Here is an 18,375-nt window from a genome sequence, read left to right as displayed (position 1 = left end):
AATATATTGTATATTATATGAGCTTCTTATTATAAGGATACATCAACATTTGCGCAATAACAGAACAACAAAGTAGTGAGATAACAACTAAGCCAATGTAATCAAGGGCGGAGTTGCACAATTAGCAACAGAGATTGAAATATATGAGAATTTGTTATTGAAAGAGTGTGCTCTAAACCACATGAGTGAGGATGCTATTAGAGTTGAAGGATCCTTCTTGATGATTGTCTAAGTCGGGAAGTTGGTGGATTTTAGGAACATATTCACAGTTTGTTGTGCAATGTGTCTTGAACAAACAATTGATAATGATCACAATTCTCTTGTAATGTACTAAGCCTGTGCATACAGTGATAAATAAACGTTAATGTCGTACTGCCAAGATTCTGTATAATTTCGCTGTCTGGACCCTTCACCATAGATGACGCTATAATCGTAATAATAATAATTAATAATGATAAAAATGTAAATTAATTATAAATACGTTTATCAAGAGTCATAAGAAGCAGGACGTGTTATTTATTTGTTATTTGACACTGATATTGTCGAGCAAACAACAAACTATACGATGTGATAATTCCTACAGTAGGTGGTACATCCTAGAAATAGATAGTTGAATGCATATGGTAAACGAAATGGGACGTGCAACACTTTGTTGCTAATGTTATTTTGTACAAATCTCCGGAAAACCAGCTGCATTGATCATCAATAAGCAATAGTTCAAGGAATCGTAGTCGTCACAATTTCCAAAATGTTGGTCGGTGCAACACAATGACTGACACTTTGTCTCGGCAAAGGTCGGCAACAACGAGAATATGAGTGAGAATGTTTTTTTTAGAAATCACAATCTCATCTCGCTTCCAAGATTTCAGTATCTTGATACCCGTTCTGCGATTCAAAGTGACGACGCGTTTGGGTGTCGCTACGTGATTCTGAAATATGAAATAAAGTACACAATCATACAAACTTCTCATCATATCGAATGGTCTAATAAACTCGTTATAAAAAAAAACACATGTTAACTTGCATCGTCCGAATCACACGGTCCCGTGTCTTCGACCTACAGGCCTCTACACGATACCGTACTGGATCGCATAGGCTAATTGCGTATCTTAAGCAGTGAGATCTGATTGGACGCCTCGAAACCTAACAACCCTTATAATATGGCTATGACAATTGTTAGTTATGAAAATAAAGATACTAAACATTATTGAAAGTGTCAGGAAATACGATATCTTAAATAAAAATTTGGGTGATTTTACGAAATGTACGAAATTGGTATTAGAAGACATGTTGGTGCGAAGATTCGTGTATGTATTATTAAAAGCTTGTTCAGTTCTTTTTGAAGCGTGTCTTGACAAGGTGGCTTGTATTGCACTGGCATAATTACATTTGACCATCAGATCTATACAAGTAAGACTGAGTATGGTGACACGCACCAGTTATAACAATAGGCAGGCTTACACGAATCATGTAAATGAGAAGCATTCCAAAAATAATGTAGTTCAGTTCAAACCAACACTGTGTTTAGCAAAGTACTACCTGAACTCCACTCTAACTATCCGGTACTCTAAAATTACGTTTGTGTTTATTCTACTAAATGATTATAATAGATGTATAATATAATAATGTATACGGACTGCACTATAGGTAATACTTATTAAATAGAATGTTGATATGAGTGCGCCACCTACGTACTGACAAATTTGTCTTATTCAGTGACCGTTGACTGCAAGGGCGAATCAACAATCCAAGCTCTCACCCGAATGATAACACGAACTTCATCAACCAGCCACAAGACGAAATAATCCTTTTGCAAAGTGCAAAAGTGTGTATGGCATTTTCATAAAAAATCAATATTTAGGTAGTTTTTTAATCAACGAGGTAAGTTCCTTGCATATGCCACAAACAATACAATACAATACAATACAAACAAAGCATGACACCTCCATTTCAACAGTATGGGTTCAATTGCAATTTAATTCAATTTATATGGTACACTTGATAAACAAAACCTACATGGACACTACATATAGCAAATTATAAAATCCGTGACATCGGATTTCAAACGAGAATGGACACATCCACATATTAACCCATCATCTCCCATAAAATAAAACCCAGACTTTTTGAAATCTGCTTTTTCTGACAATGCTCTCGATAAATTCCGCCTTGCTTCTATATAAGTGTAAACGGGGTATTGATAATGTTTACCTGATAAAGGTATTTGATAAGCAGAGCAAGGAACATACTAGTAGTTCACTATAAAGAAGGGGTAGTTGAAAGACTATATTTTGGAAAAATGTTTTTAAAATATAATTTTCAAACACGTGAACACACTCACACACATTGAAGCAATAATGTCAATTTACAGTGCTCTACTTTATTACAATAAAATAAAACTGTTGTTTCCTTATGCCCTTTTCCTTATCAAATGCAGATATGAACCAACTAAAATATATATTCCTATGTTATTTATCAATCCACGTTTAAACCATGGCACCGTATCTCAATGTATTCTTTATCCGTAACAATTAAACCACATCTATATATACTACATAACTTTTTGTGCTTCTGCTCAATATTAGTGATAACAATTACCCGACACCAGTAATTTAATAATGTTCCAAACAACACTATGCTTATTGTATGTCCCGGGCCCTCATTTCACGTCACGTTTTGATCTTTCCATGGTTACATTATTCACAGCTGTAAAAACGAAAACAAAAATACAATAAGGTATTACGTTATATGGATTAATACTGACACTCATAAGAAAACGAGGTTGACATTATACTAACTAAAAATACTTAAATTTTGGAAATAAATATTATTAAATATTTAAAACATGTATCACAATATTTCGACGCGAAACAAAAAACGCATATATTATTTTTTTCGGGTTCGTGGGCAATCACAGCGTTATATATACATTTGTTGTATTGGCTTTGCAGTGTTGAAATCGTGGAGCTCTGAAAAGTGCAAAAAAATCTCTGCATAATTGCAAGGCAGTACACATATAATGTAAAATATGTCTGATGTGATATGTGATTCTATTTATAACCTATTAATCGGTAATTTTTTGCGAAGGTTAAACAACTACCTGATTGAGATTATGCAAATTAGTCATTCTTTTAGCTATGTTAGTAGGGCTGTTCAAGTATTCAACACTTCTGGTATCATTGCTTGAACAAAACAAAACACAAATAAAAACGTAAATGTACTTTTCGTCACGATCACACACCGTACATAGTGAAACTTTAAATCTATTGGAAGCAAACTTCGGAAGGTATTTTAGTTTGAAATCTCATCATCATCTGAAAAACTATAACGTAGACAATTTTAAAACAAAATATCTAAACCATTGTGATATGTTTGCCTTGACATTGTAAAGCACATGACGCGAAATGTCTGTTGTTGTATGCTTGTGGTTACAATAACCATTTTTATCAAATTTTCTTTAAAATTAGATACTATACTAACCAGTTTAGGAACTCGGTACATGTTCTATGTATTTTGAAGATATTCATTACATTTCACTCAATTGGCTTTTTTAGACAGAATTTTCAAAATATGGCACAAAATGTGACTGAAATAACACATTTACATAAATGAAAACAAGTGAACAGAAAGAAGGCATTTACAATGCTGATAATGAGCACCATTGATTAGTAATTTCCAAAGATCTGTTAATTAGATATGTGTGGTAAACCAATATTATTGTTTTGAGTATAAATAAAACAAGTGACAAGTGCAGTATTCCCCGCCTGTTTCAAATCTGGTTAGTATTTAATTTTACTTACATTTATTACTGCACTATTATTACATATGTACTGCAGTTTATTTTGATTCGTCCCTGAAATCAAAATCGGTATTTCCACAACCCATATGCAAATGAGGTCTGAGAGCAAACAAAGTAGTCCTTTCAGGAGTACCGTTTTTCGAAATAAACAATATTTAGAAGTACGATATGTTCCCCTTGGGGTACATGAATATACTTGCCGAGTGAAATGAAATTTGAACAACAGTAATGGTACTTTTAGGCAGTCACTTATTTTGAGTCAAACTAATTAGCATATCACCCATGCAATAATGTGTTCGGTATTTTCACGGTCAATATGCAAATGAGCATGGTATTTCCATTGGCTAACGAACTGTTTTTATTTTGTAAACAGATTTTCGTCTGCTATTTTTATCCGGTTCAAATCGTTCAGCAACATTTGTGGCATGTCAGGTGTACATCACATAAAATACTACGATTGGGAGAACTTAATGTATGTTGATCACCTGGAAATTGAGTTATATAAACCTTGAAGTGCTCTCGAAAGACCCACCCGCAGTAAAATCAGCGATTACTATAGAGCCGCAACCGTTGAACATCGAGATACCAGGAGGTTTCTGCTGGCGACGTTGCGGCGTTACTGAGTTCCAAATAAAGATTATTAACGGCAAATGAGCAACATTTTAACCGGTAACCAAGACTCATTCAATCCACGACCAGCAAGCAATATCACAACAGAAGTTGTAGCTTGCAGCTCAGCGACGACCGCTGTCGACGAAATTCATCCCGTCTATGGAGTACCGCAGTTGCACGGCTAGTTTGCCAATGCACAGTTCTGTAGAGGAACTTTTAACTTCAACATAAACTGTGTATTTATTCGGACAGTGATTCAGATTAGACGTATGGTTATTTTATTTCCACACAGACAGTGAGACAGTTCTACACTGGCACGCGATGCTAGGGCTTGTTGTCTTGGAACATATTAATGGGCAATGGGGTTCCCCGATCTAAATTCCATCCGATTTGTTGCAAGTTCTTTCTTTAGTATGAAATAATCAAATATAGAACATATGTAATAATAACAGAACCCTACACCCTCCCCGTGGCTTTCGTTGCGTATGGAAGTTATTTTCACTCGGGATGCCGTGTATTCTGCTGTACTTTCACTCGCTTCGCTTCGCTCGTGAAAGTACGGCCCCAGGATACACCGCTTCATTCGTGAAAATAACTTCCATACGCAACGAAAGCCACGGGGAGGGTGTGGGGTACTGTCATATTATTTTTTTACAATTTGTATTATATTGAACATTCATATTAAATCAGTGCATGTATTTTCATTTTGCTTAGATATGTTGCTGAACTATTATTTTTAGGAACCTTTATACAATTAAAGTTACAACATTTTATGAGGGACAAAGAGATTAACACAGTATATTAAGTATTATTTGAAGAATATGAGTATTAATAATTTTTTCATGTAAATTATGATTTTTTAGCCTGTATTTCCCACGCAAAAATGAGAACATAATATATTATTGTTTGTTTTAGGACTTTCATACTAATTTTGCTATGCTAAAAACATATTACATCATTAGTTTGTTATCCATCCATAAATGAACGAGATTGTACTAGTTACTAGTTGTTTTTCATTATGCTCTACGAGAACTCTACTGTAATAGTGTGTAGCCAACACTGTCTAAATTCAAAAAATGCAAAGAATAATGTTAGGGTTCCGAACACTCATAAAGCTGCATCTAGAATTTAAATGATCAAATACGGAAGGTAGTATATTGCATTGACCAAACAAATTAATATTTAACATCTTATATTGATATAATTATAACCCTCACCTTCCAGAGACCATCCAACTATCTCCAAACTCGTATATATCATCTTTAGTTACAATAACGCCGTCGGATTTCATGAAGTCATCCTCAGGATCACCATTAGCGTTTCCCAGTAGACCACAGACATTGCCTCGCATATTAGGACCATTCAAAGCTATATTGATACCATGGGTCTCTTTTGTCCAAACCAGAGATAGAGCGGGACTATCCAGTTTTACGTACACGTGTTCATCATCTACCTTCACAGTTCCTTGTCCATTACCAATTACAGCAGATGAATTGGTGAAGAGTTGACCTTTTATCTGTAGTGTAAAAAGTAACAAAATTTGAACTGAATTTATATACTGAATAACATATGTATTGTACCTGGTAGCTTATATCAGTGACATTTAGGTAAAAGGCGTATTCCATTTTGATAAAGGCACAAGTGTAGACCAGTTTTCTAGACAAGAAAGAAAGAACCTTGGAAAAATTTCGCCCTATAACAAACTCAATTATAAGTTTCTACTCATGCAACAGACAATGCCAAAATAATTTAACGGATTTACATCATTCACACAGATATTGACATTGACATCTACTATTGTGCAAAAACTTACAAGAAAATGATCATTTTTGAGTATTTGCAGTAACTGCATTCCATCAACGTAAACATCAACAGCATTAATACGAGTTAGTGGTTTTGAACGTAACTCAGAATATTTCCCACGGAAATCAGCAGTCACTTGAAATGATGGTTCATGAATGTTACTACAGTCCTGAGTGAGAACATATGTACACAGACCCTGGAAGTTGTATCTTACGCCGTCGAAAGTTGTCATGTGAGGATCCTGTTCGATATTGCCTATAAGAAAATTACGTCATATACCCTTTCTTAGTTCATTTGTGCATGTCATATTTGGTCATAAACTTGTAGACTCGTTCAAAGTTAATATAATATGTGCACGATTAGCGCCTCTCGAAAAGATGTGGACAGACGACTGCTCAAAAGTTTAAGATGTTCAAACTAAAACACTTACCTGCCATGCTAAGATGTTATATATAAATATTCGTGAACTTTATAACGTACACGAACTAAAATACCACATATCAAGTTGTATCGTTATATTTATACAACAATTTGGCACATACATTTTCTACAACACAATGAATTAATTCATCTTACCCGTTGGCGTTGGGCCTATTGTAGAAAAAAGAAAGTGAACATTTATTGTGCAAAATATACATAAAACGATTAATACATGTATTTATATATCTTATTTAAATGTTATTGTCATCTACATTGCACGATTCAAGTAGTTTACAAGGTACACTTTTGTAACTTCTGATCAGGAGCAGAAGCCGTGAGTACGATGTCTTGGAGTTTGACCAGCTGGAATAGTAATCGTCACTGGGATAATAACAACTGTGTTTCCGTTTTTCAGCAAAACATCAATATTTGAATCTGTATTATAGGTCCTTTTTAGTACAAAATTTACATTCGACTGTTGTCACAAGTCCAAACCGCTGTGGAAACCGCTGTTTTCTCGCCACAAAGTGGATCAATCAATTATAAATTGTATAATATAAAATAAATCGATGTACAATTATGATTGTTCACAAGGCGCAAACCATATAAGCACCAATAGTGTTCCTTTGCATTGCATTGAATAATTAAGCAACAACTCCCATCGAAGAAGAATATGTCACTAGATATTTGAAAAGTACGACATATTTGCATGGATGTTAGGCGAGTGGAACTGTGAAATATCGATTTGTAATAATAATTCTGTTAACTTCTGTTGTAAAAAAACGTGATTTAGCCCTGGTTACAACCATTAAGAAATAAAACTCAAAAACAGGTTACGCCAGGAAATGTTCGTTACCAGGGACCTATTTATTACAATGTCAATTAATCAAAATACAAGATAATACAAAATAAACGTGAAACTACTACTAAATTGTCAAATTGGCATGCATGTTTGCAAAGGATTTTATGGCAGGTTGATGAATTGGCAAACACCAGTGAAATGGATAATTGACAGCCTAGAGGCGCGAGTATTGGAATTTAACATTTCACTCAAATATGAGAACTTTTAAGGCATGATTGCTATTGGCAGAAAAACTAGCAATTTAAATAAATAGGCGCACAAATGGCTTATCTCACGACTTGAGCGACAATATATGAGATGTTGCAATTTGGGTTTCCCTAACTTCCGGTTGATTAATGTGACCAGTATAAATGTATTGTGTAAGTGTGTTGAATCTTAATATAGAATTTGATGTTTAATAAATACGTCAGGTTTATTTGTAGGTTATAATGAGGTTACGACTAAACGTTTAGACAATGTGACATGAACTATATACCCAAAACACAGATTTCCAGACGAGAAACAAGGAATACACTGAGAAAAAAATTGCTGCCTGTAGATTACCGGCAACACATAAAAAACGCCCTAAACAACAATAGTGAAACACGCTAAAGCACTCACCAGTGAGATATGCTAATATCAAACCCACATACTTTACTCTGTGGAGAACATTTAATTAACCACAGTATTGCACGTAAAAACATAATTTTCAGCTACAAGCCGCACGAGTATTGTATTAAATCACTTAATGATTAAATTAAATGACCCTCGTCATTCGGTATTTTTATATCGACGTATTCTTGACATTGTTTTATACTTGGAATTAACATATGGAGTATATTATCGTTGTACGTTTTCTTTTTAATTTGAAGAGGCATCTTTCTTTAAATAACATATTATAGATACTTGAGATTATGGGTGCAAATACAAATAGTAATGACATCAATAAAATTTGATGGATTAAATGTGAATGCTTGCAACCGACAAACATTTGACCAATTAGAGATTTAACAATTCACTGATTATCGCTAATATGAATTATACTGGTGATCCTGTAATAATACTTACATCTATTCAAAATAAAAGGCAGCAGGGGTGGATGACTAATATCCCATTCTTCATAATACATGATGTATGATTTAGTTTGATCATATCCTCTATGGAATACACTCAAACTATTGGACGTTACTTCTCCTGCAATTTTCATACTCAACGTATTTGGGGCTACTGCTGGAGCTTCCAGAATTTCATAAACGAATATGACAGTTGTACGTAAGTTCATTAATGTCACTTCTATAGTTCCACTATCACATGTGTTCCAGTCTGCAGTCAATGTAAAGTTACCTGCAAATAAATTATAGATATTCCAGGTGTAGATCTCATGTATATGCACAATCTTTAATATTAAAACAGTTTATCAGCATGTAATTACACAATTGAGATTGGGTGAAAGAAAAAAACACTTAAACGCCATTGACGTTAATAAAATATTTATATTGCATTGAACTCTGGGAATGTACTAAAGAAATTCCACTGATCCTTTTTCCAAAACCTGTGATAACTATTGAACCCCCATATATAATGTTTAGTGTCATCAAACTTGAGATTGATTACAGAGACCTTAAGTTGAATTCAACTGACGAAAATTGTTGCTGCTTGTGAAAAATAATTGAGCGTTTGTTTGTATAGAAAAACTCCCCAACAACATCTCCCAACAAATCCAAGATAATTGTTTTAAAATTATGAGCAAATAATATATCAAATGATACCTTTCGTAATTAAGCATATTGTGATATTACATATTCAATATAACATACGACAAACAAAGAACACGGTCAAGAAAATATGTATAACCACATAAAAAGAGAACGAAGTCGCGTAAGGTAATTTTCAAGTTAACAAACACAAATAAGGACAAACGATTGGCAACAATTGACAATGAAACTCACAAAAACAGAACAGAACAATTAAAATATACATTTTAAATATTTAAAGTAAGTCTCCACATATATGCAACTGATTGAGTTTGTGTACGGAAATTCAATCCTTTTGCGACGTGTAAAAACATTTCCCCAAAATTGTGAATATGGACACTTCAAATCAAATGAGTAATAGACTGAAGTGACCAAAACCAGCTTTTGAGTTTTTATATATTGTTGTAAATAAACGTGCCTAATATAATACACTTTCCATGGTGACAAAATGGCTAATTATTGCTGAACAACTAAGCTGTTAATTTCAGTCTTAAAGAGTGTTAATAGTATTCATACAATAATAATTGTTTCTCAATACATGTATATTTTGCTGCCACTCTCCTATCAAGGTTCCATACCAACACTAGTACCTCCAGAGGTAGTTTCAAGTCTAACGCCATACAGGTTAAATTATAAGTATACTGCACAGCATATGGTAATTAACATTAACACAGGAGAAAGCCATGAGGCTTTGTTTACTGTTTAAAAGGCAATAATTCTCGTGTCTAAAAAGGTGAAAAAGCTGGTTAAATTCAAATTCTGATATCTTTTAATAGATAAATTATTTTAATTGAATTGAATTGAATTGAAATCAACGCCGTCAATGTCAATAGAAATTATGCACTGGAAATCTGTCGCTGTTGGAAGTCTCATAAATAATGCAAATATTGTGTAATTTACTGCCCTTTCGTACTTTGAATTCCTGATTAACCTTGAATCATATATTTACCAATGGACGAACAAAGAGCAAGATATGAGTTATCCTTGGTTATATGATCGATACCGTATTAAACCATATCATCTAATAATTATGAACTCTATAACATTATTTACCAAATGATGAATGAGTTAACAACTAAAGGTGTTTACCAACTAATACGGTTAACGAGTTTCTAGACAGTTTTTCAGAAGCGTAATGGCTATACGCTTTGTATATTGGCATGCGGAATTGGGAATGGATGAATAGTTACAAAAGAGTGTGATAGTTGAATTTAACTTAACCTCTACCACATAAACTGGGAGCCGTATGACTAAGGTTTAAGCCAAAGACGAGTCACTTCACGCGATATGTCGTTAATATAATTGATTAGAGACACCGTGAAAGCCATCCCCACACTAATGCCAACACATTGAAACAAACACCACAAATATCTGGCCAATTGCAACATAAATGTTCAACGTCAGCCAAATTGCTAATTCTGTGACGTTGCTTCGAACTTAGAATATTTTGATCTAGAATATTATCGTTGTAATTTTTTTTTCATAATTTGAAGACGGCATGATCCTTCCAAAAACATTGTTATAGCCATTTAGGCTTATAGTTGGAAGTTACATAGTAATGACATTAATAAATGTTGATGAATTAGTTGCGAATGCTTGCAACAGACAATCATTTGACTTAATAGAGTTTTGCATAAGTATTAACGATTCAACGATCAACATAATTGCTGATATACATTATATTGGTAGTCATATAATACTTACATCTAAACAAATACAAAGACAGCATGGGTGCATTTGGAACATCCCGTTGTTTATAATATATGACGTAAGATTTACTTGGATCATATCCGCTATGGAATGCATTCAAACTATCAGAGTTTGGTCTCCCTTCCATTTCTGTACTTAACGTATTTGGGGCAGAAGCTGGACTTTCAAAAATTTCATAATTTACTATGATAGTTGCGCCAAGGTTTTTCGTTAATTTCACTTCTATAGTTCCATTTTCACATGTGTTCCAGTCTGCAGTCAATGTAAAGCCACCTGGAAATAAAATGATATTATAAATGTAAATCTCATGTGTATGCACAATCTTGAGTACAAGGTATGTCGTTTTTATTCCTCGTGATTATAAACACCTGGAACCGAGTTGGGTCAACATTTTCAGGTCAGTCAAATTGATAATTCTGTGACACAACAAAGCTCAAATATTTGTCATCAGCATTTGTTATTTGCCAACTCACGCTCGCCAAAGGCAACTTTGCAATCATTGGGACCATACAGTTCGCTCAGACAGTAAAATGTGCCAAGCACATAAGCATTTATTCTACAAAATTAAGCTGAGCATGAACGAAAATTTGGCGAATTTATGGCAGGTTGATGAAATGGCAAACTCGATTGAAATGGATGATTGACAGTCTTGAGACGCAAGTATTGAATGGAATGTAACATGTCAATGAATGATTAGAACATTTAAGGCATGACTAGTATTGGAAGAACAACTAGCAATTTAGATATATTGACACATAAATGGCTTATCTCACATCTGGAGTGACCCTATGAAATGTTGCACCCCGGGACTCACTAACCTGATTAATGTAACCAGTATGAATGTATTGTGTAAGTGTGTTGAATCTTAATATAGTATTTGACGTATTTAATAAATGCGCCAAGTTTATTTGTATGTTATAATGAGGTTACGACTAAACGTTTAGACAATGTGCCATGAACTATACCCAATAAACATATTGCCAGACAAGGAATACACTGAGAAAGAGTATGTACATAACCGACAACACATGGAAGGGCGAAAAAGCTCTAAATAAAGTAAAACATGCTAAAGCACTCACAAGTGAGATATATTAATATCGAAACTATATACTTTACTCTGTTGAAAACACTTAATCAACCACGGCATTGCACGTAAACTTAAACAAAAAACAGACAGATGAACTATAAACACAATGTTCAGCTACCTACCACACGACTATTGTATCACATCACTCGTCATTCAGAATTGTTAGATAGATTGATACTTGACATTGTTTTATACTTAGAAGAAATAGGTTGAGTATATTATCGTTTTATGTTTGTTTTCTTTATAATTTGAAGACGACATCTTTCTTTAAAAAAACATGTTATAGATATTTGAGATTATGGGTGCAACTACAAATGACACCAATAAGGTTTGATGGATTAAATGGGAATGCTTGCAACTGACAAACATTTGACTCATCAGGAATTTGAATAAGTATTAACTATTCAATCATTAGCGTTGTTACGAATAATATTGTGGTCTTATAATAATACTTACATCTATTCAGAAAAAAAGACAGCAGGGGTGGATAACTAATATCCCATTCTTCATAATACATAATGTATGATTTAGTTTGATCATATCCACTATGGAATACACTCAAACTATCTGACGTTACTTCTCCTGCAATTTTCATACTTAACGTATTTGGGGCTACTGCTGGAGCTTCCAGAATTTCATAAGCAAATATGACAGTTGTACGTAAGTTCAATAATTTCACTTCTATGGTTCCACTATCACATGTGTTCCAGTCTGCAGTCAATGTAAAGTTACCTGCAAATAAATTACAGATATTCCAGGTGTAGATCTCATATATATGCACAATCTTGAATATTAAAACAGTTTATCAGCATGTAATTACACAATTGAGATTGGGTGAAAGAAAGTTTTATTTTCGGCAAGCTGGTCTAAAACACTTAAACGCCATGCTCTTGACGCTCTAAACACACCCAAACAAAAATCTGTCTACTGCATTGAACTCCGGGAATGCACTAAAGCAATTCCACTGATTCTCCTTCCTTAACCTGTGATAACTACGGAACCCCGGCATTGTCATTGTAAATTATGCACTGGAAGTCTGTCGCTGTTGGCAATCTCATAAATAATGCAAATATTGTGTAATCTTAGGCAGATATACTGCCTTGTCTTACTTTGAATTCCCGACTAGCCTTGAATCATATTGATCGATTCTTCAATGAACCTTATCACCAACTAATTACGGATCTAAAAACATTATTTACCAGACGATGAATAAGTTAAATAAAGATGCATACCAACTAACAGGGTTAACGAGTTCTAGACAGTTTGTCAGAAGCGTAATGGCTACACGCTATATATATATATATTACAAAAGAGTGTGACAGTTGAATTTAACTTAGCCTCTACCACACAAAGTGGTCTCGAAATGTCTAAGGTTTAAGTCAAAGACGAGTCACTTCACGAGATATGTCGTTAATATTATTGATTAGAAACACCGTGAGTGTCATCCTCACACTAATGTCAACACATTGAAACAAACAGCCCAAATATCTGGCCAGTTGCAACATAATTTTTCAACGTCAGCGAAATTGCAAATCTGTGATGTTGCTTTGAACTTAGAATAAATTGATCGAGAATATTATCGTTGTAAGTTTTCTTAATAATTTGAAGACGGCATAATCCTTTCAATAACATTGTTATAGACATTTAGGCTTATAGTTGGAAGTTACATAGTAATGACATTAATAAATGTTGATGAACTAGTTGCGAATGCTTGCAACAGACAATCATTTGACTTAATAGAGTTTTGAATAAGTATTACCGATTCAAGGATCAACATAATTGCTGATATAATTTATATTGGTAGTCATATAATACTTACATTTAAACAAATACAAAGACAGCATGGGTGAATTTGGAACATCTTGTTGTTTATAATATATGACGTAAGATCTATATGGATGATATCCGCTATGGTATGCACTCAAACTATCAGACGTTGGTTTTCCTTCAAATCTTTTACTTAACGTATTTGGGGCAGAAGCTGAACCTTCAAAAATGTCGTAATTTACAATGAGAGTTGAGCCAAAGCGCTTCGTTAATTTCACTTCTATAGTTCCATTTTCACACGTGTTCCAGTCTGCAGTCAATGTAAAGCCACCTGGAAATAAAAGGATATTCTAAATGTAAATCTCATGTGTAAGCAAATCTTGAATATGGTGTATGTCGTTAATATTCCTCGTGATTATAAACACCTGAAAGCGAGTTGGGTCAACATTTCTCCAGGTCAGTTTAATTCATAATTTTGTGACACAACGCTCAAATATTTGTCATCAGCATTTGTTTTTACCAAATCACCCTCGCCAAAAGGCAACGTTTCAATCATTGGGACCATACAGTTCTTTCAGACAGTAAAATGTGCCAAGCACTTTAGCATTTATTCTACAAAATTAAGCTGAGCATGAACGAAAATATGGCGAGTTTGTGACAGGTTGATGAAATGGCAAACTCCAGTGAAAAAGATGATTGACAGCCTTGAGACGCGAGTATCGAATGAAATGTAACAGGTAATGAATTATTGGGACATTTAATGCATGACTATTATTGGCAGAAAAACTAGCAATTTGTATATATTGACACAGAAATGGCTTATCTCACAACTGGAGTGACATGATGAGATTCCCAAACTATGAACATAATGTTCAGCTACCTACCACACGAGTATTGTATTACATCACTTAATTTTTAAATGATGATATTCACTTATCATTCCGTATTGTTATATTGACTTATTCCTGATATTGTTTTATACTTAGAAAAATAGATTGGGTATATCATAGTTTTACATTTTTCTTTATAATTTGAAGAGACATCTTTCTTTAAAAAACATTTTATAGATACTTGAGATAATGGGTGCAAGTACAAATAGTAATGACATCAATAAAATTTGATCGATTAAATGGGAATGCTTGCAACCGACAAAAATGTTACTAATTGGAGATTTGAATAAGTATTTACTATTCACTGATTATAGCTGATATGAATTATATTGGTTGTTCTGTAATAATACTTACATCTATTCAGAATAAAAGACAGCAGGGGTGGATGACTAATATCCCATTCTTCATAATATATTATGTATGATTTAGTTTGATCATATCCACTATGGAATACACTCAAACTATTAGACGTTACTTCTCCTGCAATTTTCATACTCAACGTATGTGGGGCTCCTGCTGGAGCTTCCAGAATTTCATAAGCGAATATGACAGTTGTACGTAAGTTCATTAATATCACTTCTATAGTTCCACTATCACATGTGTTCCAGTCTGCAGTCAATGTAAAGTTACCTGCAAATAAATTATAGATATTCCAGGTGTAGATCTCATGTATATGCACAATCTAGAATATTAAAACAGTTTATCAGCATGTAATTACACAATTGAAATTGGGTGAAAGAAAGTTTTATTTTCTGCAAGCTGGTCTAATACACTTAAACGCCATGCTCTTGTCGTTCTAAACACATCCAAACAAAAATATGTCTATTGCATTGAACTTCGCGAATGTACTAAAGCAATTCCACTGATTCTCTTTCCTGAACCTGTGATAACTATGGAACCCCGGCATTGTCATTGGAAATTATGCACTGGAAATCTGTCGCTGTTGGGAATCTCGTAAATAATACAATTATTGTGTAATCTTAGGCGGATATACCGCCTTTCCTTACTTTGAATTCCCGACTAGCCTTGAATCATATTGATCGATTCCTTATTGAACCATGTCATCTACCAATTACGAATCTACAAACATTATTTACCAGACGATGAATAAGTTAAATAAAGATGCATACCAACTAACAGGGTTAACGAGTTTCTAGACAGTTTGTCAAAAGCGTAATGGCTATACGCTATATATATAATATATATATATATTACAAAAGAGTGTGGCAGTTGAATTTTACTTAGCCTCTACCACACAAAGTGGCCTCCAAATGTCTAAGGTTTAAGTCAAAGACGAGTCACTTCACGAGACATGTCGTTAATATTATTGATTAGAAACACCGTGAGTGTCATCCTCACACTAATGCCAACACACTGGAACAAACACGCCAAATATCTAGCCAGTTGCAACATAATTTTTCAACGTCAGCCAAACTGCAAATCTGTGATGTTGCTTTGAACTTAGAATAAATTGATCGAGAATATTATCGTTGTAAGTTTTCTTAATAATTTGAAGACGGCATAATCTATTCAAAAACATTGTTATAAACATTTAGGCTTATAGTTGGAAGTTACATAGTAATGACATTAATAAATGTTGATGGATTAGTTGCGAATGCTTGCAACAGACAATCATTTGACTTAATAGAGTTTTGCATAAGTATTAACGATTCAAAGATTAACGCTATTGCTGATATAACTTATATAGATGGTCCTATAATACTTACATCTAAACAAATACAAAGCCAGCATGGGTGCATTTGGAACATCTAGTTCTTTATAATATATGACGTAAGATATATATGGATGATATCCGCTATGGTATGCACTCAAACTATGAGAGGTTGATCTTCCTTCAATTCCTTTACTTAACGTGATAGGGGCAGGAGCTGATTCTTCAAAAATGTCGTAATTTACTATGAGAGTTGAGCCAAGGCGCTTTGTTAATTTCACTTCTATAGTTCCATTTTCACACGTGTTCCAGTCTGCAGTCAATGTAAAGCCACCTGGTAATAAAACGATATACTAAATGTAAATCTTATGTGCATGCAAATCTTGAATATGGTGTGTGTCGTTAATATTCCTCGTGATTATACACACCTGAAAGCGAGTTGGGTCAACATTTTCCCAGATCAGTTTAATTCATAATTTTGTGAAACAACAACGCTCAAATATTTGTCATCAGCATTTGTTTTTACCAAATCACCCTCGCCAAAAGGCAACGTTTCAATCATTGGTACCATACAGTTCTTTCAGACAGTAAAATGTGCCAAGCACCTTAGCATTTATTCTACAAAATTAAGCTGAGCATGAACGAAAATTTGGCGAGTTTGTGGCAGATTGATTAAATGGCAAACTCCAATGAAAAAGATGATTGACAGCCTTGAGACGCGTGTATTGAATGGAATGTAACAGGTAATGAATTATTAGGACATTTAATGCATGACTATTATTGGCAGAAAAACTAGCAATTTGTATATATTGACACAGAAATGGCTTATCTCACAGCTGGAGTGACAATATGAGATTTTGCAAGCTGGGACTCACTAATTCCCAGTTGAATAATGTGACCAGTATAAATGCATTGTGTAGATGTGTTGAATCTTAATATAGTATTTGACGTATTTAATTAATGCGCCAGGTTTATTTGTAGGTTATAATGTGGGTGACAATGTGACATGAACAATACCCAATAAACAGATTGTCAGACGAGAAACAAGGAATACACTGAGAACGAAATTGCTGCGTATAGATAACCGGCAACACATGGAGGGGCGAAAAAGCCCTAAATAGCAAAAGTAAAACACGCTAAAGCACTCATCAGTGAGATATATTAATATCGAACCTATATCTATTGCTCTGCTGAAAACACTGATTTAACCACGGCATTGCACGTAAATGTGACCAAAAGACAGACATACAAACTATTAACATAATGTTCAGCTACATACCACACGAGTATTGTATTAAATCACTTAATTTTTAAATGATGATATACACTCATCATTCGGTATTGTTATATTGACTTATTCTTGATATTGTTTTATACTTAGAATGAATAGATTGGGTATATCATAGTTTTACCGTTTCTTTATAATTTGAAGAGGCATCTTTCTTTAAAAAAAACATTTTATAGATACTTGAGATTATGGGTGCAAATACAAATAGTAATGACATCAATACAATTTGATGGATTAAATGGGAATGCTTGCAACCGACAGAAATTTTACTAAATGGAGATTTGAATAAGTATTAACTATTCACTGATTATAGCTGATATGAATTATATTGGTTGTCTGTAATAATACTTACATCTATTCAGAATAAAAGACATCAGGGGTGCATGACTAATATCCCATTCTTCATAATATATTATGTATGATTTAGTTTGATCATATCCGCTATGGAATACATTCAAACTATTGGATGTTACTTCTCCTGCAATTTTCATACTCAACGTATTTGGGGCGACTGCAGGAGCTTCCAAAATTTCATAAGCGAATATGACAGTTGTACGTAAGTTCTTTAATGTCACTTCTATAGTTCCACTATCACATGTGTTCCAGTCTGCAGTCAATGTAAAGTTACCTGCAAATAAATTATAGATATTCCAGGTGTAGATCTCATATATATGCACAATCTAGAATATTAAAACAGTTTATCAGCATGTAATTACACAATTGAGATTGGGT

The 18,375-nt window shown here is 33.9% G+C and overlaps 1 protein-coding gene across 1 annotated transcript; it reads right to left on the bottom strand.

Annotated features, from left to right (window-relative positions):
• Positions 1-2,360: 2,360 nt before the first annotated feature.
• Positions 2,361-18,137, bottom strand: LOC102808170 (uncharacterized). The gene is made up of 11 exons (XM_085506559.1): positions 17,996-18,137; positions 16,411-16,689; positions 15,038-15,313; positions 13,846-14,124; positions 12,483-12,758; positions 10,934-11,212; positions 8,544-8,819; positions 6,791-6,805; positions 6,225-6,469; positions 5,629-5,927; positions 2,361-2,706 (listed from the first exon to the last, which is right to left on the bottom strand). Exons 1-11 carry the CDS (start codon positions 18,132-18,134, stop codon positions 2,697-2,699), a joined length of 2,373 nt encoding a protein of 790 aa, XP_085362685.1. The 5' UTR covers positions 18,135-18,137; the 3' UTR covers positions 2,361-2,696.
• Between the last annotated feature and the right edge of the window lie 238 nt (positions 18,138-18,375).

The sequence above is a fragment of the Saccoglossus kowalevskii genome, chromosome 12 (genome assembly GCF_978046115.1).
Source record: "Saccoglossus kowalevskii chromosome 12, keSacKowa6.1, whole genome shotgun sequence".
Classification (NCBI taxonomy): domain Eukaryota; kingdom Metazoa; phylum Hemichordata; class Enteropneusta; family Harrimaniidae; genus Saccoglossus; species Saccoglossus kowalevskii.
Note: the sequence above shows the minus strand (reverse complement) of the source record. Positions and strands in the feature narration are given on the sequence as shown.

Bases quoted from the DNA above. Each gene is read 5' to 3' on its own strand.
- LOC102808170 (XM_085506559.1), bottom strand. From the start codon at position 18,134: ATGAAAATTGCAGGAGAAGTAACATCCAATAGTTTGAATGTATTCCAT. The intron at 16,690-17,995 runs GTAAGTATTATT...TTTTATTACCAG, and splicing joins GTCTTTTATTCTGAATAGAT to GTGGCTTTACATTGACTGCA. The intron at 15,314-16,410 runs GTAAGTATTATA...ATTTATTTGCAG, and splicing joins GGCTTTGTATTTGTTTAGAT to GTAACTTTACATTGACTGCA.